At 47.2% G+C, this 22681-nt stretch overlaps 1 protein-coding gene across 3 annotated transcripts in view; it reads right to left on the minus strand.

Moving 5' to 3' along the window:
- BCAP31 (B cell receptor associated protein 31) overlaps positions 1–22681 on the minus strand; it is a 64796-nt gene that overhangs the window by 17257 nt on the left and 24858 nt on the right. For all 3 annotated transcript variants that reach the window (XM_077283793.1, XM_077283792.1, XM_077283794.1), the window contains exons 5-7: positions 12017–12152; positions 10729–10849; positions 4613–4713 (exon numbers count right to left, since the gene is read on the minus strand). In XM_077283793.1, coding sequence (XP_077139908.1) covers positions 4613–4713; positions 10729–10849; positions 12017–12152 — 358 coding nt within the window. The remainder of the gene's footprint in view (positions 1–4612; positions 4714–10728; positions 10850–12016; positions 12153–22681) is intronic.

Consider the following 22681-nt stretch of genomic DNA (forward strand, 5'->3'; position numbering starts at 1 on the left):
CACCTGGGGTTCAAAATGTATATAATAAAAAGTAGATCCATCTACACACGTGGTCAAAATTGTTGGTACACCTCGTTTAATGACAGAAAAACCCACAATGGTCACAGAAATAACTTGAATCTGACAAAAGTAATAAATAAAAGATCTATGAAAAGGAACAAATGAAAGTCAGACATTGCTTTTCAGCCATGCTTCCACAGAATGTTTTAAAAAATAAAACTCATGAAATCCGCCTGGACAGAAATGATGGTACCCCTGAAAATAATGTGACAGAAGGGACATGTTAAATCACGGTGTGTCCACTAACTACATCACAGGTGTCTATAATCTTGGAATCAGTGAGTGGCCTGTATATAGGGCTACAGATGCTCACTGTGCTGTTAGGGGACACGGTGTGTATCACACTCAACATGGACCAGAGGAAGCGAAGGAAAGAGTTGTCTCAGGAGATTAGAAAGAAAATTATAGACAAACATGTTAAAGGTAAAAGTTATAAGACCATCTCCAGGCAGCTTGATGTTCCTGTGACTACAGTTGCACATATTCAGAAATGTAAGATCCATGGGACTGTAGCCAACCTCCCTGGACGTGGCCGCAGGAGGAAAATTGATGACAAATCAAAGAGATGGATAATACGAATGGTAACAAAAGAGCCCAGGAAAACTTCTAAACCGATTAAAGGTGAACTTCAAGCTCAAGGAACATTAGTGTCACATCGCACCATCCGTCATTGTCTGAGCCAAAGTGGACTTCATGGAAGACGACCAAGGAGGACACCATTGTTAGAAAAAAAAAAAAAAATCATAAAAAAGCCAGACTGGAATTTGCCAAACTACATATTGATAAGCCACAAAGCTTCTGGGAGAATGTCCTATGGACAGATGAGACAAAAACGGAACTTTTTGGCAAGGCATATCAGCTCTATGTTCACAGATGGAAAAATGAAGCATATCAAGATAAGAACACTGTCCCTACTGTGAAACATGGAGGAGGCTCTGTTATGTTCTGGGGCTGCTTTGCTGCGTCTGGCACAGGGTCAGAAAGCTTGGTCTCAGTCGCAGGTCATGGGTCTTGCAACAGGATAATGACCTAAAACACACAGCTAAAAACACCCAAGAATGGCTAAGAGGAAAACATTGGACTATTCTGAAGTGGCCTTCTATGAGCCCTGACCTAAATCCTATTGAGCATCTTTGGAAAGAGCTGATACATGCCATCTGGAATAGGCAACCTTCACACACGAGACAACTGGAGCAGTTTGCTCTTGAGGAGCGGCCAAAATACCTGTGGAGAGGTGCAGAAGTCTCATTGACAGTTACAGGAATTGTTTGATTGCAGCGATTATCTCAAAAGGTTGTGCAACAAAATATTAAGTTATGGGTACCATCATTTCTGTCCAGGCCTATTTCATGAGTTTTATTTATTTTTTTTTTTATTCTGTGGAAGCATGGTTAAAAAGCAATGTCTGACTTTCATTTTCACAGATCTTTTATTATTACTTTAGTCAGATTCAAGTTATTTCTGTGACCACGGTGGGTTTTTGTTATTAAACAAGGGGTACCAACAATTTTGACCAAGTGTGTAATAAGATTGGCAGCAGCAACTAATAGAAATAGCTTGTGCCGTGCTTGAGCCATCTATTGGCTAACTTGTAGAGAGACGGAGCATGTGCGTCCACCAGCACTCAGCCCAGTAGATGGATGTGCACAATACTGGTCACTTTAAACACTAGGCAGCGCCATACTATGCAAATTAGTGTCAAATCTCCTCGCAGGTATGAGATAGATATAGATATATATGTACACACACACACACACACACAAATGCTAGTAGTCAGTAGATGCACAGAAATAACACCAGAGCTGGTGGAATATAGCCAATACAGCCGACACAGGAATAATATTTCCAGCTACACAAATAACACAAACAAACACACAAGGTTGCCAGAAGAGGACGAGTCAATGACTTGTGTGTGGGCACATCTGAGTGTAGGTGGGCTCCTCCTCGGGAGCAGAGCGTTGTCTGTCCTCCACATTCCTCTCCCTCCACGCTGGCGGAGACTGGCGGCTTGTAAATAGCTGCTCCCTATCACGCTGGGTGTAACAGGAGTGTCCCCTCCTTCTGACACTGTGACTTATCTTTATTACTAACACCTAGCTTGACTTTAGCCATGGCTTTAACTCGTGACTAAAAAAAAAATAGAATTATTCTTACCGTTTATTCGGTTTCTAGTAACCCACCACGACAGCAGGAGTAATCCCTCCCTTTGCTTAATATACCTTCTGGAAAGAATATAATTTGAAGCATTCCTTCTCCTGTGGTCCTTTATAATAACACTGAGGGGAGGATGAGTGAGGGGTTATTTAACCTCTGTCATTTCCGGTCCCTATTAGGAAAGGGGTAACATTCTCCAGGTGTGCTGTCGTGGGGGGTTACTAGAGAAAAATAAATTCCTACACGACAGGCAGGGCGGCACATGCGCTGAAGGTGACTGTGTGTGGTCAGCACCTCCAATCAGAGGCTTAGAAAAAATTAATGTAATTTTAGCATTTCATTTTTTTCTGGAGTTTTTCACAAGGGACTTATTTTCTGAAATAGCGCCACTTCTAACCACAGGCTGTTCCTGGTACTGCAGCTGAGCTCTATTCCCTTAGCTAGGACTGAAATGTGATATAGAGCAGAAGCCTTATTTAAGAGCAGCGCTATTTAACTCCTTATACACCATTGGTTAGATGGAGAGGCCAGATCATCTGTCAACATAGCAGGAAAGTGTAACTCTCCTGTCTGTGCTGTGTCCTAAGTCTACATTCACTGTGATGTTTCCTACTAGGCCTCTGAAGGTGTCCTGTGGTATGCGGCACCAGGACGCCGGCAGCAGATCCTGTAAGTTGTGAGGTGCGACCTCAGTGGCTCGGACTGTTTTTCTTTTCCAACACATGCCACAAAAATCTGGGGAATTTGGGAAAAAGTCATCAGCTTGGTCCTTGTCATGTTCCTCAAACACCTCCTGTACAGAGCTTATGTAGGTGGCACATATCACATCCACATGATAGCAGACCCAGGAGAACATCTGCCCATCATGCTGCCTTCTTCCCGCAGTGCCTCGTGCTGCCATCTCTTCCATAGGTAAGTGACGCTCATGTACCTGGCCTCCAACCTGATGTAGACCAGGACCCTTCCATTGCTCCATGGTCCAGTTCTGGTGCCCACATGCCCACGTTGAGCACTTTCAGCAGTGGACAGGTGTAATAACGGGCCCTCAGACCAGTCTGTAGGTACATAGCCAAACTTACAGCAAGATGCGGTGCTCTGCATGTTCAGACACCTTTCCATCACAGCAAATACTGTATGGGGTCAAACCAGATGGGCTAGCCTTCACTCCCTACCTACATGCATCAATGAGCCTTGGATGTCAAAGACTCTGTGGCCAGTTCACACTTTGTCCTTCTTGGGACGGTATTTGAATACCATGAAGAATGAACATGATCAAACTGTTTGGAGAAGCTCAAATCCAGACATCTTGTCATTATCAAAGACCTTCACCTTCCAGCAGATGGGGCATCACCTGCCCCCCGAGGCCCCCTTGATGATGGTAGCTACTTGATGGATTAGCGGCACCAGGGGAGGTCACAGATTTACAGAAACTTGAGGCCGGGACTGTATGACTGGCAGCTAACACTTGGGAAAAAGTTTAATAGACTTTCTTCCCTATTTGTATTCCCTGTGATTGTATGTGAAACCATTTGGCAGCCCATAAAAGGTTGGGGGCAAAACATGATAGTGGGCTCTGCTGGTCAAGAGAATGGCACCTGGGCCAAAACCCTGCCCAGAGCACACTACACATGTGTGACGTCAGGGCTGCCATGTCAGCATATTCTCATGACCTGCCTGTATAGTAAAGGTGTGGAGCATAATGTGAATATGCCATATGACATGCAATGCTTACATTGGGGTTCTCTCATCATAAGTAGGTAAAATAGCAACGTGCTTGTGAAAACAAGGTTACCGGTCACCTCTGCAGTCTATCAGAAGGGCAGCGCTTACAAGCTCCTTTCTACACAGCTTGCAAGTGCTGCTCTGAAACTGATCTGTATCCATACCCCTGTGCTCCTTCAACGCTGCGGAGGCAAATCGAACACCCTATTCATTTATATAGGCATTTCCAAAACTTCTGTATTCCTCACCACAGATGTATAGGAGGCACCATTGGTTATGTTAGCCAGAATCCGAAAGAACTAGTCTATCAGTCCGGGGTGAGGACACCAGCGCTGACTTCTGGCGTTCAGTTCTAGCAAACAACATAGGCCTCTGTGCAGCTATATTTGCTCTGTATGGCTCTGACTTGGTAATCAGTCCCGGTGAATGAAACAAGATTAATACATTCATTTGTCTTACACAGAAGGCCGAGCGGACAGTCCATGTACCAAACACCGGACTTGTTATCTAAGGCATGTAGAAATAGAAAAGCTGCAATTCTCTTATGATAACATTCACACAAGTGGTGAAATAATATCCAGATGAATTCTGAATATGACGGGTGTATGTATATGAAGTGTGACGTCTGCATCCACCATGGTGTGTGAGGATGTCCTAGTAAGGTCCACGGTCTCACCTGCAGCTTGGCGTGGTCGCTCAGCAGCCGGTCGTACTCCTTTGTCAAGCCCTCGCTCTGCTTTTTGATGGCGATCACCTCGTTCTCAGATTTCTGCAGGGCTTTAAGAAGAAAACAAAATATAAGAAGACTGGTAGCTCGGGACAGAATGGCCATGCTGAAATTCAATACTTGACCCTCAAGTTCTTGAGGAAGATAAGTTGCTGTCGGAGGCTTCTTCTTACTCCCCTTCTACATATGTTGCAGCCCCTTAAACACCCTGTTGAATGGTTTGTGTCCTAAGACAGACCCCTTTGTTCAGTTGCTGCACAGCAGTGCAGGTGTTAAATTAAAGTCTATATAAATGCATTGTGTGCGATCATGTAGGAACCGAGCAATAGGTGGAGGTTGCAAAACTCGGAACCCGCTGATCTACAGGTGGTTTAAGGGGCATATATATATTATATATATTATATATATATATATATATATATATATATATATATATATATATATATATATATATATATATATATATATATATATATATATATATATATATATATATATAAAAACTTCTAATAGTTTACTTTTTTAATGGGATGGACTAAGAGGAAATAAACCAATGACTTCCTATCTATTCCGGACACGTTTATAGCAGGGTCTCTAGCACCAGACCCTTTTATTCTACACAAAAGAGCGTGTCCGTTATAGATTTCCCCAAGGCTCTTAATGGTGGGTCACCAGAACAAAAATCAATAACATGTTGCTATCAGTATGAGCGCCCACAGACGGCGTCCTGGGAAGCACAGCATATAGCAATTTGATGTGCCAGCCATGCAGGTAATAAACGTTCCAGGACTGGAGCAGAACTCATAATTCAGCTGTCAAGTGAAATTACAGACAGGTCAAGGCGTCTATTTGTGCTCAAGAACATTGCCCATTTTTGGAAGTTGATGCGAACAAGCTGAAGGTGACTGGGGAGGTCTGCCATGTTCTAACGTTTGGAAGGTCACATGGATTTAACATTGAAAAGAACTGCTAGCCCAACACATTACATTGCAGATTTCAGACCTCAAACCTGGGAGCCAAGATGTCTGGTGTCCAGAGGTTATACAGGGCTCCTGGCAGAAGGAACAGTGAATAAAGGGGCTGCATATTAGTGATGAGTGAGCATACTCTGTTAACATGTTATCTGCCATGTTTGTGCACTAACCGAGTGTCTTCTGAGTGCTCGAAAAATGTGTTTGAGTCCCCACGTCTGATAGGCAATCCCTTCATGTGTTGTGGCTGTTGAACAGCAGCAAGGACTCGAACATATATTTTTCGATCATGTCAAAGGCACTCTCCACACCTGAGTATGCTCGGATAACACCTTATCCGAGCAAGCTCGCTGATTAATACTGTGATGCCCACCCCCAACACTCCGCTGCATAATGGGGTCCCAGCGATCATACAAAAACTGCCGCCTCATCACTGCTCCAGATACCTGCATGGCGTCTGCTACTATTGGAAGTGACAACACTCGAGTGCCACGTCGCCTTGGCTGATCGGTGTGGAACTGAGAGTGCGACCCTGAAAAGCAAGGAGGGTCTAAGGATAGATCATCTAAATGGGGATCCTGTAAACCAGCTCTGACAACACTTATGGGAGTAAAGCTGCAGAGTGAGACACTACCAACATGTTCTCCAAAAAGAAAACGGCAGGGGAAGCGGAGTGCAGCATCCCTAAACTTTGGTACAGACTGCTCCGTTCCTTTAACCTGCGGTTGGGAGTGTGAGGCGACAACAACCCCCTTTAAACACAGGGGCTTCCGCTGACGTTATTGCCAGCGGTTAATCGCTACGTTACATGAGCATGTTCTGAACAATCCTTTGGAAGCTGTGGTTAAATATTCGGTTCACAGTTTTAAACAGTTCTGTGATCGTAACAGATGATTTTCCAAACCCAGAACCATTTGGCTCCTACTTCAGCATTTCTTGGGATTACAACCTGTGAGGACAGAGCAGCCGTCCTCAGCAGGTGCAGAAGTTCCTGAATTGCAGCGATTACCCGTCGCGCACTTACTTTTGATTGGAAGGATGCGGGAAGGGATCATTACGAGTAGCGATGAGTGAATACATTCAGCACTATTCGTTACTCGCATGGAATAGTATGGTATTGGGGCTATTCATTACTCTGCGAGTAATTACATGTTCGCCTCAGCATATTCGAGTGACCCGCCCAGCATGTTTGGCGCTTTATTTTCAGCCAAAGAACATGCTGTGCTGGCTTGCCAATCACAGTAATGCCGGCGCCATCTTTGGTGTGGCATTACCGTGATTGGCTGGCCTTCCAGCGTCATAGGGACTATTTAATAGGCTGCTGGCGCGATCTTGTGCGGAAACAGCGTAGGGAGAGTGATAGGAGGTTACAGTGAGCGTTATTCATTCGTAAAAGCTCTTTTAAGAGCTGAAGATTGTCAAGATCACTTCTTTGTTACGTGGGGATTTAGTAGGGAGATTTAATAGGAGGAAGAGTGAAAGGCAGGCACCTGGGCGTTCTCATCAGTGCAAGTACATGCTGCAGATCTCTGCTATTTTCCACTGTGTTGTATAGTAGTTGGTATTAGGAACAGACTGTGGGATTAGGGTGAAATAGGGAGGATTTCATCCACTACCAAAACATAAATATTTCCCTCTACAAATAGCTGATTTTTAAGTAGTAACAGCATATACAAAACCATTTTTTTTTTTTTTTAGAGCTACATAAAATTCCTGTGTAGCAGCCTTTTTTTTTTTCTTTTTAACCGCAAAATAATACTCCTCAGTGCCAGCATATAGTAACAACTATTTTAAAATCTAATTGCTAAACAATATTCCTCCTCTACTGCTTAAAATACCTAATATTTATCTAGCAGTTGTGTGAGCGGTGCAATCCAGGTAGAGATAATCTTACGTGATAATTTAGCAGGGGCAATAATGTTCATTACTCCGCTGTTTGAGTGTGTCAGCAAGGCAATTGATAGGGATTACAAGTTTCACCATTGCACAATGTGCCAACTTTGCACAAAGTACAAAACAGTCATGTAAGGAATACATACATGACCACCAAGTACACGTTGCAGGAGGAGGCGGCGATTTCATGAACAAAATGGGTTTGGATAGTAAGGGATGAATGTTAAGACAACTTCCCCTTTTACATTATGCTGCTGTCCTCCGTAGGGCGTACAAATTTGCCGGAAATCCAGCCCTTGTTCAATTTTAGAAGAGTCAGCCTGTCGGCATTTTCTGTTGACAGGCATGTGCACCTATCCATTATGATTACAACAGCCAGACCAAAAACCAGCTCGGACAACACAATCGCGGCAGGGCATGACTGCACCTACAAAGAGACTTCGGGCCAAATGTGGAATTGGACAAACAATATTTAAAGGGCACTGAAGAATCAGGAAGGATGCAGGTATGGTCACATAAGTAGTCCTTCACCATTTTGGTCAACTTCTCCCTCTTCATCATAGTTACACCCACAGATCACCCTTGCTAATGGGACGGTCTCATGAAAATGGCCCAGTTGGTGGACATCCACACCCCTCCCGAGTTGCACCTGGTGTGCTTGGCCCTCCCCTGTATTCCTTGCGGGTGAAAAGATCCGGTACCTCTGCCAGCAGTGTTGTCTTTGGGTAATCGTTGTAGCAAGTCTACCACAACAGCCCTCTGGCATACATGCACTGAAAATGAAACGTCTGCCTCCGACATGAGAGAAGAAAATTTCTCCTTGTACCTTGAGTCAAGAAAGGTGCACAGCCAGTATTTCATGGTGGACAAAACGTCTTTCACGCAAGGGTCTTGGAAAAGGCATCTCGACATTAACTCTGCCATGTGTGTCAGGCTACAAGAGTCAAATGTTCAGTGTCCTCACCAGGAAGAACACTAACCATCCTTTCCTCCTCACGACACAGCCGCCTCCTCCTCTTCAGGCTTTCCATGCAGGACAGGCATGAAGCTGGGTTTGGGAGTCCCCTCTGTAGCACAGACCAAAAACTCCTGTTCCTCCTCGTCATCACCCAATGTGGCTTGAGAATATTGTGTGAGGCTGGGCTGTATGGTACCAGCCACTGTAAAATCTTGCTTCATAACCACCTGCTCAGCATTCAAAGCTTCCTAACAGATTCTGCAGCGAATGTTTTTAATAGACAGAGGAGCGAGATGGTTACGCTGACAATAGAGTCATCAGTGCTCACCATCTTGGTGCAGTACTCAAAGTTTAAGAACCTCAGAAAGGTCATCGATCCACACCCATTCGGCAGTTATGTGTGGGGGCTGAATGTTACTCTGACGAGCACTGAAAAGTTGGAATTCAGACACTGCTCTCTGCTGCTCACTAAGCCTTGCCAACATATGAACCACCTACCTCCAACACTTTTATCTAACTATCCCGGTGTTGCGCATTCAAACTTTTCTTCATAACCAGGATCCTTGTATCTTGTTCTCATACACTTTATGCATATAATAGCCCTCGGTGTCTGTACTTTAACACATACTGGTTGGTAACCGATTCATGCAGCTTTACATGAACACCCAATTGCTTACATTATGGATGGTCAGAACAATAAAAGCAATTGTTACCATCCACCTCTCGGGTCTCCATTTTTTCTCATAGATTGTAAGCTTGCAAGCAGGGCCCGCACTCCTCTTGGTATCTGTTGTGTATGTGATCATTGTTATTCTGTAATGTCTATCTGTACAAGTCCCATCTAAAATGTAAAGTGCTGCAGTATATATTGGCGCTATAGAAAAAATTACTACTATTATTATAGGTCGAATTATAGCGTGTGGGCAGGTCACAAATCAGGCAAATGAAAGCGCTGCTGCAGCAAAGCTAGTCCGACGAAAGCCTGAGAAGACTTTTGGATATGTGCGCTGACACGCCGTACCTTGGCAAGCAGGTCAAGCAAGTCAGGGTATGCTTTTAAAAAACTGCTATACAACAAAGCTCAGCACATGGGCCATGCATGGAATGTGTTTACCAGCTTGCCGAGCTTTAAACCCACCACCAAGTTACACCCATTATTGCACACAACCAGACTTGGTTGGACATTCAGTAGGGAGAGCCAGTAATCGGTCTTTTCTTTTATTCCTTTCAACAGGTCAGCTGTGTTGTGAGCTTTATCATATAAACAGATGAGCTTCAGCAGAGCACACTGCCGCTTCTCCAAAGCACTGCTGCAGACCTCCCAGCTGAGGAGTGATGGGGAGGCTACTTTTGGTGAGGAGGAGAGCCATGAACTCTAATAAGAGGAGACTGAAACCCTGATGGATGTGGAGACCGCTACTCTTGGTGTGGGTAAGATGTGTGATGTCCCACTCTCTGACTCTGTCCCAGACTCCAACCAGGTTCAGCCAGTGTGCCATAAAGGAAATATAGTGACCCTGTCCACAAGAACTTGTCCACATGTCTGTGGTAAAGTAGACCTTCCCTGTGACTGTTGGCCAGTGAACGGCTGATAATGTGTAACACGTGCAGTCAACGCATTGCATAAGCGACCAGTCCCACAAGTCGAAACTGCAACATTTCCAGGGCCACCAATCTAGCATACGCAGCACCCCATAAGGAGGGGAGAGCGCCTGGGTACAAAATCTGTGACGGTGAAACCACTGGCCCTTCCCCCGTGTTACATCATTCCCACTCTGTCCAGGAAGCGCTGATGGCTCCTATCCACAACCTGGCGTCGCACAGACACAACAGTCAGCAACCACGTCCAGTTCCTTGTCCCAGCGCAGCGTTCAGTTGGCTCTTGTCAGCATATATGTCTGTGCACAAATTGTTAGATAGGGCATACATATTCATTACCACTTTACATTGTCCGGTGCTGGATAAAGACCATTGCTGACTTTTCCAGGCTCCTAAATGAGACTTCTGTCTCTCTATTAAACGGTCACTTACCTTTATTTTAAATTTAGGTCCTAACAAAAAAATAAAATAAAATAGTGGTGGGGTATTTGAAAGGTTTCCGTACATTTTAAGCATGTCTAAGAGACTGGGGTAATGCGCGCCACAGACCTATTCAGGCAGCAGCCTTACGCATATTGGAATATGGTCATTGCCTTGCTAAGGCCTTTACCTGAGCTGTGTCGCAGGGCTGGGACGCTACTTACACTTCTTGGTGGACTCCAGCTCCTCTTTGAATTTCTTCACTTCAGTCTTCAGCTTCTTGTTCTCCTCCTCAGCGTTACTGTCAGGGACATTGGCCACTTCAACCCCAGAGGCTTTCAGTTGCTGGAGAAAAATTCAGAGGTGAAATTATTATTAGAAATGGCAAAGAACTGGCTCCAAGTGCCCAAATGAAGCTTGAGAGGAAGATGGAGGTATCACTCATGCGCTGCTGATATCCAAATATCGGTAAAATTAAAACATTTATTTAGACAGGTTTGAAAGTCTACACATTTCGAGGTCCAAGCAGGACCAATCTTCATCTAGATGAAGAGGTTCTGAGTGACCTCGAAACATGTTGACTTTTAAACCTGTCTAAATAAATGTATTAAATTTTACAGATTTTTGGATATTCGCAGCACATGAGTGATACCTCAGTCTTCCGCTCTGTATTTATGGTCGTCCTTTTGACCGGTATCTGTGCAGCAGCTGTTATATTCTCATTATATGTTGCCACTCAGCAACCTAGCAAGATGAATATCTCCCCTTTCCCTGACACCCCACTGGCATCGGATAACACCCTATTGCCCCTTTTCTTTCTTCAGATGAAGCTTGGACAAATCCAAGTGGTTTTTTTTTTTTTTTTAGAAAATTATGTACAGGGCTGGAGGCAGAAACCATTAGCAGAATACAGAGGTCTGTAGAAGGGCCCATATGTCTTAGGTGGCTGGTTCAGCTGACAGGCTTTGTCTCCTGCCCCCCCCCCCCCTTATATACATGCACACTCCTCTCAACTATATAAATGCAGATTGCTGTGTTAAAGGGGTTTTACAAAAGTTTTAGAGACCGATCGTATCCTGGCTGCAATTGTTTTAACAACAAAACGGTGCTGTACCTGGGGAAGGTGAGTAAAGCGTAAAGTCTCTGCCGCTGCTCCAGGTGCCTCTTGCCCTCTACAGCACTGCAGACAATCAGAGAACTAAGTGTCTTGCTGATTGACAGTTCTGTAAATTAAGTGATGTCAGCACTGAAGACAACAACAGACACCACAAGAAGCGGAAGAGATTCAGTGCAGGACCCAGGGAGGGTGAGTAAAGCACAGTTTGTTTTTACTTAAAGCAAACTGCACAGTGCGTCCTGTGAATGGCACACTGACTGCTACTAAGAAATAGCGTTAGGAGTGTCAGCCTTCGACACAGATTGGACGTGAAGCAGTGCTGGACTAGGTGTAAGCAGGTTGCTGCACCCCTATAACATCCCCTCCTCCACCCCGTGAACAGGACCGTGTAATACCTTCTTGAGCTTGTCGTTCTCCTCCATGTACTTCTTGGCAGCGTCACTTGCACTCTCGGCTTGTTTCTTGAATGCCTCGTTGGATGCAAGGAGTGTAGCTTGTTTGGATATCAGCGTGACCAGACGCCTCAGCAGACTGTGGGGAGCAAAATTACAGTAAGTGATGGGGACAATTTACTTTTTCATTAACAAACGAGCTGCGAGTTCAGCATGACCTCTTACAGGAGCCTCAAAATTAAGGGTATGTGCACACGCTGCGGACTGTTGTGCGGATTTTTCCACACTGATTTTGATAAATCCGCAGGGCAAAGACACTGCGTTTTTGCCGCGGATTTTCCGCGGTTTTTGTGCGGATTCTACTGCGGTTTGACACCTGCGTTTTTTTTTTTTTCTTTTTAATATGGAGCAGGTGTCAAACCGCTGCGGATTCCGCACAAAGAATTGACATGCTGCGGAGAATAAACCGCAGCGTTTCCGCGCGTTTTTTTCCGCATCATGTGCGCAGCTGTTTTTGTTTTCCATAAGTTAACATTGTACTGTACACCGCATGGAAAACTGCTGCAGACCCACAGCGTCAGAAACGCTGCGGATCCGCAGCGTCAAAAACCGCAACGCGTGCACATACCCTTAGAAGTTCAGCACATATGCACAGCACAGTTTCTGATAGCAAGGAAGCCCCCCCCATCAGGAGAACAGGGGAGGGGGTCCAAGGTTGACTGCGAGAATGGTGCTCAGGTAGCATGTTCGGCTGCTCCATTCACTCCATATAACATTGAGTTCGCCTATCTACCACTTCCATAGAGACAGTATGCAGAAGGCACTAAGAGAACCCTGCTCTTCGTCCAAACACCAGACTCGGGGACCCTCTGTTCTGGTGATCTAAGTGTGCTAATGTCGAACCCACTGTGATTATAAAGTTTTGACCTATTATATAAAATTAGTGATACTTTTGATTTTGGGAAGACCCCTTTAAACTCCATTTCTAAAATAATGTATTCTGAGTTACAGGGGTATTTTGATCATCATTGGTGGCTAAATAGTTTAATAGTGCATGTATAAAACACTTTTTGCATTTTACGGCTTATTACACTTTTCAGCTGTTCTTGAGATCGTTAACACTTGTTTACAAGGCGTTGCCTAGGAGACCGACCACCGCTGCTATATAGCTTACATGTGCTTGACTGAAGCTGGCCTACAGGTAGAAGGCAACAGAGCTCTGTAGCTTCAACACAGTGCTGACAAGATCAATCGAAAAAGAGCTGGTAAGGACGGCACAAGTTCTACAGAACTAGAAGCGGGGTTCGGTCTCCCAGGCATCAAAGCTGTAAACAAAATTAAAAAAAAAAGTTTAAAATATCTCAAGAATGGTTGAAAATTTTAATAAGCAGTATATTGCAAAAGCCCTATCCGACAATACCCATTTATGAGTATAAACCTTTAAAGGGAACTTGTCACCCCCCCCCCCCAAAAAAAAAAAAAAAAAAAAAAACGAAGGTGAGCTAAGCCCACCGGGGAGGGGAGTATAATCTAACCTCTTCTTCTCATCTTTTAGGATACATCGGGGGCTTACCTACAGCATTACAGAATGCTGTAGATAAGCCCCTGATGCAGGAGGGCTTAGCTAACCGTCGATTTTGGGGGTGACAGGTTCCCTTTAACTGAGGATTGCCACCTCCTCAGGACTTACATTAGCTTTTCAAAAGAAGAGAGTGGCTACAAAGACTATCAAAGTGCACGGGACCCCTTTAACACTTCGATCTGATGTTTTTTTTGTTTGTCCCCCCCCAAAAAAAACAACTTAATAAATAATAAACAACAACGACGATGATAATAATAATGTCCATGCAGCAGCACTAAGGGAGACAGGGCACCGGCGCAGAGTCCAGCGTGCACTGGTGATGCCCTACGCTCAGTGTCAGCATGTCTAAGCAACTTAGTTAAAAAAAAAGTAAAAAATAAGGAAGATGTTTTGCTGACTTGGGTTTCATTCCTAAAAAACACTACTCCGAGCCAAGAACAGAGGAGAAAGGGTGGAGGGAGCCCATAGAGGAGGCCTGCAGGCGAGGAGGGAGCAGCATGTACCTGTTTATTTACCAGGCTGTAGTGGGGGGCAAACATCCCCGTCCTGGGGGCGCAGCGCCGTCCTCCACAGGAACATTACTAGTAAACTACAGAACATAACATGTTATGGCGCCAGCACACACACAACTCTGACTCCCTGTTACGCACGCCAAGAGGAAAAAAAATATAGAAATTCCCCAAGGGAGTGACTGGATGTACTCAGAACGGGATAAAGCAAAATCTGTTACCAAAATACAAAAAGTGCTCTGTGTGTGAGGGGAAAACATCACATTTAACAGCGTATGTGCCCTGACCGGGACTCCAGACATAGCCCCCACTATGCAACACTAAGCCTCTGCCAAGTTCATGAGCAAAACTACAACTACAAGCACTAAAAGTACCAGAATGGCAACATGAGAGAAGCGATGAATGCCCCCCAGGACGGCCATTCTTTTCTAGAAAACATTTAAAAGGGAACCCATCACCAGGATTTTTGCCACCTAATCGGAGAGCAGCATAAAGTAAACCCGGATTCCATCGATGTTTCACTTACTGGGCGGCTTGCTCTAGTTTTCATATAAAAAACAAACAAAAAAAAAAGCTGTTGCTAGGTATTCCAACCCCCATCCACCACTGATTGGCAGCTTTCTGCCTATGCAGTGGGCGGGGCTATACAGAGCTCAGCATTCAGAGGACTGCTACATCTGCAACAGATAAAACTGCGGTTTTATCAAAACTACAGCAAGCAGCCCAGCATGTGACATATGGCCGAAATCAGATTCTCAGACCGTACGTCATGCTGCTTTCAGATTATACGGCAAAACTTGCTGACAGATTCCCTTTAAATGTATTAATAAAAACAAAAAAACCTCCCTCACTTAACCCCTTCACGATATGCACCATACATGTACGGTCTCTCCCTTTGATGTAGGCTCCAACGCTGAGCCCACATCTTTCCAGGCACAGGTCAGCTGATTTCATCAGGTGTCATGTGCCTTTAACAGCCATGGGTGGAATCGCAATCCACCCGCGGCTGTTAACATGCATGTTAAATGCTGCTGTCAAATGCTGCTGTCAATCTCTGACGGCAGCATTTAACATGATCGCGCCGGAAGTGCAGCACAAACCCCGCCCATGTCTCGTGACCGCGGGTTGCTGATGGGGTGGAATGACAACCCAGGGTCTGCAGGAGATCTTTATATTAAAAAAAAAAAAAAAAAAAAAAAAGTTTAAATCACCCATTCAAAAAGGAGATGTGTGTACTCACCGTCGATCTTTTTCTCCGAGCCAATCATTGGGGGACACAGGACCATGGGTGTTCTGCTGCTTACCACTAGGAGGACACTAAGTAAACACAAAAGAATTAACTCCTCCTCTGCAGTATACACCCCTTGACTGGCCAGTAACAACCCAGTTCGGTAGTAAAGCAGTAGGAGTGTAAGAAAAACCAGACAAGTAAACTATGTCAAAAACTGAGGAAAAAACCACAACAACCAGCCAATAGGCTAACAGGGTGGGTGCTGTGTCCCCCAATGATTGGCTTGGAGAAAAAGATTTTACGGTGAGTACACAAAAATCTCCTTTTCTCCTACGACTCATTGGGGGACACAGGACCATGGGACGTCCTAAAGCAGTCCCTGGGTGGGGAGCGATTGCACTGCGAAACCCCATGTACCACTGGCTTACTGAGGTACCGCTGTCTGCAGAATGCGCCTGCCAAGGGCAGCATCTGCCGAAGCCTGGGTATGAACGGGATAGTGCTTCGTGAAAGTATGCAGACTGGACCAAGGCGCAGCTTTACAAAGCTGTTGTGCTGAAGCCTGGTGCCGAATGGCCCAAGAAGCACCGACTGACCGCGCCTTAATACCAGCTGGGACAGAGGAGTTCCTGACGTGGTAGGATTCCTGAATAGTGGAGCGAATCCACTTGGCTAGAGTGGCCTTTGAGGCGGCTAGACCTTTCCTATGTCCCTCCGGAAGCACGAACAGAACATCTGACTTACGGAAGGGAGCCGTGCGAGATATGTACCGCCGAAGAGCTCTAACCACATCGAGAGTATGGAGAGCCTTCTCGATACGATGGGTTGGCGCCGGACAGAATGACGGCAAGATAATGTCCTCATTTAGCTGAAAGGAGGAGACGACTTTAGGTAGGAAAGAGGGAGAGGTTCTCAAGACTACCTTGTCTGGGTGAAAAATCAGAAAAGGGGGTCGGCTCGAGAGGGCCGCCAACTCAAACTCTCCTGATTGATTTAATCGCCAAAGGCATTCTATAGGGAGGAACCACCCGGGAAACTCCTTGGATGAACGTCTTAACTGGCAGTCTGGAAGCGATCTTTTGTTGAATTAGAACAGAATGCGGACACTTGTCCCTTGAGCGAGCTTAGGGCAAGGCCTGACTCTAAACCTGACTGGAGAAACTCCAGAATGGACGGAATGGATAACACCAGAGGAGAACGTCCATGGGCATTGCACCATGAAAAGAAGATGCGCCAGGTGCGATGATAAATGCGCATGGATACGGGTTTCCTAGCGCGAATCATGTAGAAGAAACCCTTGGAGAGAATCCGGCTTGGGCTAAAATCCAAGATTCAACGGCCACGCCGTCAGAGACAGGGCCCCAGAGTTCTGGCGGCAAATCGGGCCCTGTGAAAGGAGATCCCTGCAATCTGGAAGCCGCCAGGGAACATCGGCGACCATTTGGACGAGTTCTGCGTACCATGCTCGGCGTGGCCAGTCCGGCACGACGAGGATTACCGGTCTCCCCTCTGCCCTGATCTTCTTGATGACTCTCGGGAGCAGAGGAAGAGGCGGAAATATGTATGGCAGCTGGAACCGCTGCCACGACAGGACCAGAGTATCTGCCCCGATGGCACAAGGATCGAGCAATGAACTGGGGAACCTGGTTGTTGAGCCTTGAGGCCATGAGATCCACATCCGGCGTCCCCCAGCGAAGACAAATCTGCTGGAAGACTTCCGGATGGAGGGACCACTCGCCCGAGGTAAGACCTTGACGACTGAGGAAGTCCGTTTCCAAATTCTCCACACCCGGTATGTGGATCGCCGAGACGAGCGAGTGATTGGTCTCGGCCCAGCGCAGGATGTGGGAGAATTCGAGCATTGCTGCCCTGCTGCGGGTTCCCCCTTGCCGGTTGATATACGCCACGGCTGTGGCATTGTCGGATTGGATTCTGATGGGACGGACTGCGAGAAGATGGTGAGAGTTGCATAAGGCAAGTGTGATCGCTCGAATCTCCAAGACATTGATTGAAAGACGCGATTCTCTCTCGTGGACCAACGACCTTGAGCCGTGTGGTGATTGAAAACTGCGCCCCAGCCCAAAAGGCTCGCATCGGTGGTCACCACTAACCAGCGCACTGGGAGAAAAGACTTCCCTTGGTTCAGGGAAGACTGAAGCGTCCACCACCTGAGGGTCTGCCTGACCTGTGGGGACAGGCGAAAAACGTCGGTCGAGGGATAACGGACTCCTGTCCCAGGCCAACAGCAGCGCCTGTTGCAGGGGACGGAGATGGAACTGCGCAAACGGAACGGCTTCCATCGCCGCAACCATTTTTCCAAGGATGCAAAGCGAATGAAGTGAGGGACTGGGCGGGAGAGCCTGCCCGCTCCATGTTGTAAGGACAAGACCTTCTCTGGAGGGAGAATGACTAACCCACGGGAAGAGTCCAAAATCATGCCCAGGAAGCAGATTTGCTGAGCAGGCACTGGAGATGACCTTCGTGAAGACTCTGGGGGCAGTGGCGAGTCCGAAGGGTAAGGCCACAAACTGGAAGTGTTCTTTTTGGACTGCGAAGTGAAGGAACTGCTGATGAGAGGGAAAAATTGGAATATGTAGATAAGCATCCTTGATGTCTATGGATGCAAGGAACTCCCTTTATCCAGGGACGCGACAACGGAATGGAGCGAGTCCATCCTGAAGTGTCAGACAAGTACGAACTTGTTTAGCAGTTTGAGGTCCAGCATGGGCCGTAGGGTCCCGTCCTTCTTTGGGACCACGAATAGGTTGGAGTAATACCCCTTGAACCTTTGGTCTCAAAGGACCGGAACGATGACACCGTCCCTTTGAAGCGCCTGTATGGCCTGAAGAAGATGTGACACCCTTGCTTTGGGGGGAGAAGACTGGAAGAAGAGCGGAGGGGGGGGGGGGGGGGGGGGGGGGGGATGGAAGAAAACTCGATTTTGTATCCGGAAGACACGAGCTCTCTGACCCACTCGTCGTGAACGACCGAGAGCCAATTTTGACGGAACGAAAGAAGGCGTCCGCCTACTTTGTCGGTGTCCGCTGGACACGTCAACGAGTCATTGTGTAGAACGTTTAAGGGATGCAGATGCCTTAGGGCCAGAAGGTCTCGGTCTGGGCTTCCAGGAACGGTTTGGTCTGTATGAGACCTTGTGATTTCTGTTTTCCCGCCGTCCCGAACCAGGGGAGGAGGACCAACTGGAGTTGTTCCGAAAGGACTGGAATCAAAACTGCTGTTGATTCCGAAAAGGCCGGGCAGGTTTTTGCTGGGGAAGAAATTTACTCTTCCCTCCGGTAGCGTCAGAAATGATTTGGTCTAGTTTCTCCCCAAATAAACGACCCGCTTGGTAAGGTAAAGAAGTCAGCGACTTTTTAGAAGCAGAATCCGCTCGCCAATCACGGAGCCATAAGGCCCTCCTGATGGAGATTGCGTTTGCAGCCGCTTGCGCAGCGCAATTAGCCGCATCTATGGAAGCACTAACTACGAAATCTCCAGCCTGAGCCATCTGGTTAGCTAGTCTGGCCGCCTCTGGGGGAAGATTACTGTTATAGACGGTAGAGGTTAACACCTCTGCCCAGGCAACCATTGCCTTAGCCACACAGGTAGCGGCAAAAGACGGAAGGAGAGCTGCTCCTGAGGCCTCAGACTGAGCGAGCTAGGAAGTCAACTTGACGGTCAGAAGGATTTTTGACTGATGAGCCGTCAGACAGAGATAAGACTGTTTTGGATGCGAGTCGCGATACGGCAGGATTCACAGAAGGAGAGAAAAGCAACTCCTTCATCAGATCCTTGGAGAAAGGATATTTAGCTTCCGTGACTTTGAGACGTAAATCACTTCTCTGGGTGTTCCCTGTGTTTTTGGACAATGTCTTTTAAAAGACACGACGTGTTCCTGACTGGATACCAATTCCTCGTCCACCATTAGTGTTTTGTTGACTGCCTCAATAAGGGAGTCAAGTGTCTGACCGATAGAGGAGACTTGGGTTAAAGATTCCTCCGACTCGTATACTGAGTCATGTATGCTGCGACCCTCAGGGGAGGGGGAGCGAGAAGATGAGCTCACAGATGCTGAAGCTCGAGCATGGACGGGAGATGAGGGAAGGGTTCTTTTGCTGGCACCCCGAGATTCCCGTAGTACGATACACCCCCTGTGGTCGGACGGCCCCGCACCGGAACTAGATTAAGTCGCAGCAGACGGAGGTGAGTTCTGGCTTAAGGAGGACCCTCGAAAAGAGTCCAATGCCTTGACAAAGGAATCCATAGAGCGTGACAAGGACGCGGCCCACTCAGGAGGGTTAGGCTCGACGAGGTCGGTGGAGACATTGGAGGTGGAGGCAGAAGGCGGCTGCGCAAAGGCTGGGTCACAGTTCTGGCACAGAGGGGTATTGTGGGCACGTGACAACGCAGAATTGCAAGTGGCACATGAAGTAAAAAACACTGTGCTTTGTATTGCCCCTTTTTGCCTCCTTAGATTGAGACATAGTGTATGTCTATTCTCCAGAAAACTGCTAATAGCAGGGCTATGGGTGCAGAGAAGGGGTTAAGCTTTTCCCTATGCAGTGCAGCAGCTTACCCACGGTCCTGTGCTGGTGTCCCCAGGGAGGAAGAGAGGGAAGTAGCGTTTTCGGCTGTATTTCCCTGCAGCAGTGTTGTCCCAAGATGGCGCCCGAGATTTGCAGGGCTCTTCTCGTTCAGAGTGAGAATAGTGGGCGGGGCTCCAGCGGTGGGTGGGATTTTTGAATTGCGGCCTAGTCCGGCTGAAGAAGCCGGGGGCTAAATTAGTGAAGCCGGCCGGCGGAGCGCGCGGCGGCTGCGCCTAACGGTTGCCGCTGGCATCTAGCCAGCGGTACCTCTCCCAAGGGACCTGGACCGCATCTTCCCACGTTGGCAGCGTGAGGAAGGGTAGTACTCACCGAGGAGGAGCCACCTCCAGCTCAATCGATCCTCCCTATGCCGGGGGATGGAGAGTGTCCTGATATGTGCCTGCCCAGGGGACTTACGGCTTCTGTGGGGACTACAAGACGCCAAGGTGAGGGCTTGAGTGCGGTGGAGCCCGGGAGATGCACATAAGAGGTATACTCTATGTGCTCGCCATCTTACAGGGGGAGAGAGGGACCGTATAGGAACCGTTGCCCTAGCGTAGATTAGGCGTGCCCCAAACGTCGCAGGAGAGGAACGGGGAGGTATACTCCGCGTGCTTGCCTGTTGATGGTTCGGGGGAGAGCGGACCCTGAAAGGAATCCATCACCCCCTTCACTCCGTTAATTAAAAAATATAAAAAAAAAAATGTACAGAAAAAAATAAAGTAAAAAACGTTGGGGTCTGAGAACAGACCCAAGTGCCTCCTACAGACACTAAGCAAGAACTGGGTCGTTACTGGCCAGTCAAGGGGTGTATACTACAGAGGAGGAGTTAGTTTTTTGTGTTTACTTGGTGTCAGCCTCCTAGTGGCAGCAGCATAACACCCATGGTCCTGTGTCCCCCAATGAAGCGTAGGAGAAATAATATAACCACAAGCATTTTTGGAATCGCCGCACTCAGAATCGCCTGATCTATCAATATATATATAAAAAAATTAATCCGATCTCCACACATTTCTAATCCCCGGCGACGATCCTCTACACGTTCTCCCAACCATGATAACCTCATACCCATTCATCCAGCCCCTGCTCCCCCTACCTGGAGCACTATGGAACGCATGCTCCGTCTGCAGCAAACTGCCATTTCTCCATGACCTCTTCATCACCAACAAACTACTTCCTTGGCATCACGGAAACCTGGCTCACCACCTCTGATTCAGCATCTCCCCCCCCCCCCCCCCCCCCAGAACTAGCCATCTCCACCTGGCTACTTCATTTCCTCTCTGCTGACATCCCCACTATCATCATGGGTGACTTCAATATCCCCATTGACACTTCCACCTCAGCTGCCTCTAAATTTTTATCACTGACTGCCTCCTTTGCCCTCACTCAATAGTCCTCTGAGGCCACTCACATAGATGGCCACACGCTGGACCTCATCTTCACCCGCCTCTGCTCCCTTACTAATCTCATTAACTCACCCCTCCCCCTGTCTGACCACAACCTACTGACATTCTCTTTCCTCTCCTAGTGAGCAACCCCCACTCCACAAACTCACTCACCCTCGCAGAAATCTCAAAACATCTCAACTTAAGGTACCTTCACACTGAACAACTTAACGATAACGATAGCGATCCGTGACGTTGCAGCGTCCTGGATAGCGATATCGTTGTGTTTGACACGCAGCAGCGATCTGGATCCCGCTGTGATATCGCTGGTCGGAGCTAGAAGTCCAGAACTTTATTTGGTCGTCAGATCGGCGTGTATCGTTGTGCTTGACAACAAAAGCAACCATGCCAGCAATGTTTTACAATGGTAACCAGGGTAAATATCGGGTTACTAAGCGCAGGGCCGCGCTTAGTAACCCGATATTTACCCTGGTTACCATTGTAAAAGTAAAAAAAAAAAACACAGTACATACTCACCTTCTGATGTCTGTCACGTCCCCCGGCGTCCGCGCTGCTGCTCAGAGCTTCCTGCACTGAATGTGTCAGTGCCGGCCGTAAAGCAAAGCACAGCGGTGACGTCACCGCTCTGCTTTAGGGCCGGCGCTTACACAGTGCAGAGAAGCGGACGCGACAGACACCGGAATGTAAGTATTTAGTGTTTGTTTTTTTTACATTTACACTGGTAACCATGGTAAACATCGGGTTACTAAGCGCGGCCCTGCGCTTAGTAATCCGATGTTTACCCTGGTTACCCGGGGACTTCGGCATCGTTGGTCGCTGGAGAGCTGTCTGTGTGACAGCTCTCCAGCGACCACACGACGAAACAGCGACGCTGCAGCGATCGGCATCGTTGTCTATATCGCTGCAGCGTCGCTTAATGTGACATTACCTTTACACTCAGTGTCCCTTCTCCCTCTTACAGACATAGCCTCCCTTCATGACACAGATGCTGCTGCCACTTTTTATAACACCACAATAACAGCAACACTCGATTCGACTGCCCCATTCATGCATAGCAAAACTCGTACAATCAGGCAGCCCTGGCTGACCAGCCTGACCAAAGAACTGAGACGGGCTTCTAGGGTCGCTGAGTGGAGATAAGAGATCCCACTCTGCCGAGCACTTTATCACATACAAGCAGTCCCTCACCGGCTTCAAGTCCGCGCTCACTGCTGCAAAACAAACTTAATTCTCATCTCTCATATCCTCCCTGTTTCACAACCCTAAACAGCTTTTCAACACTTTCAATTCTCTACTCCGTCCCCCCGCACCACCTCCCTCTTCTCTCATTTCTGAAGACTTTGCCTCTTTCTTT

The sequence above is a fragment of the Ranitomeya variabilis genome, chromosome 2, assembly GCF_051348905.1.
Source record: "Ranitomeya variabilis isolate aRanVar5 chromosome 2, aRanVar5.hap1, whole genome shotgun sequence".
In the NCBI taxonomy this organism is placed as follows: domain Eukaryota; kingdom Metazoa; phylum Chordata; class Amphibia; order Anura; family Dendrobatidae; genus Ranitomeya; species Ranitomeya variabilis.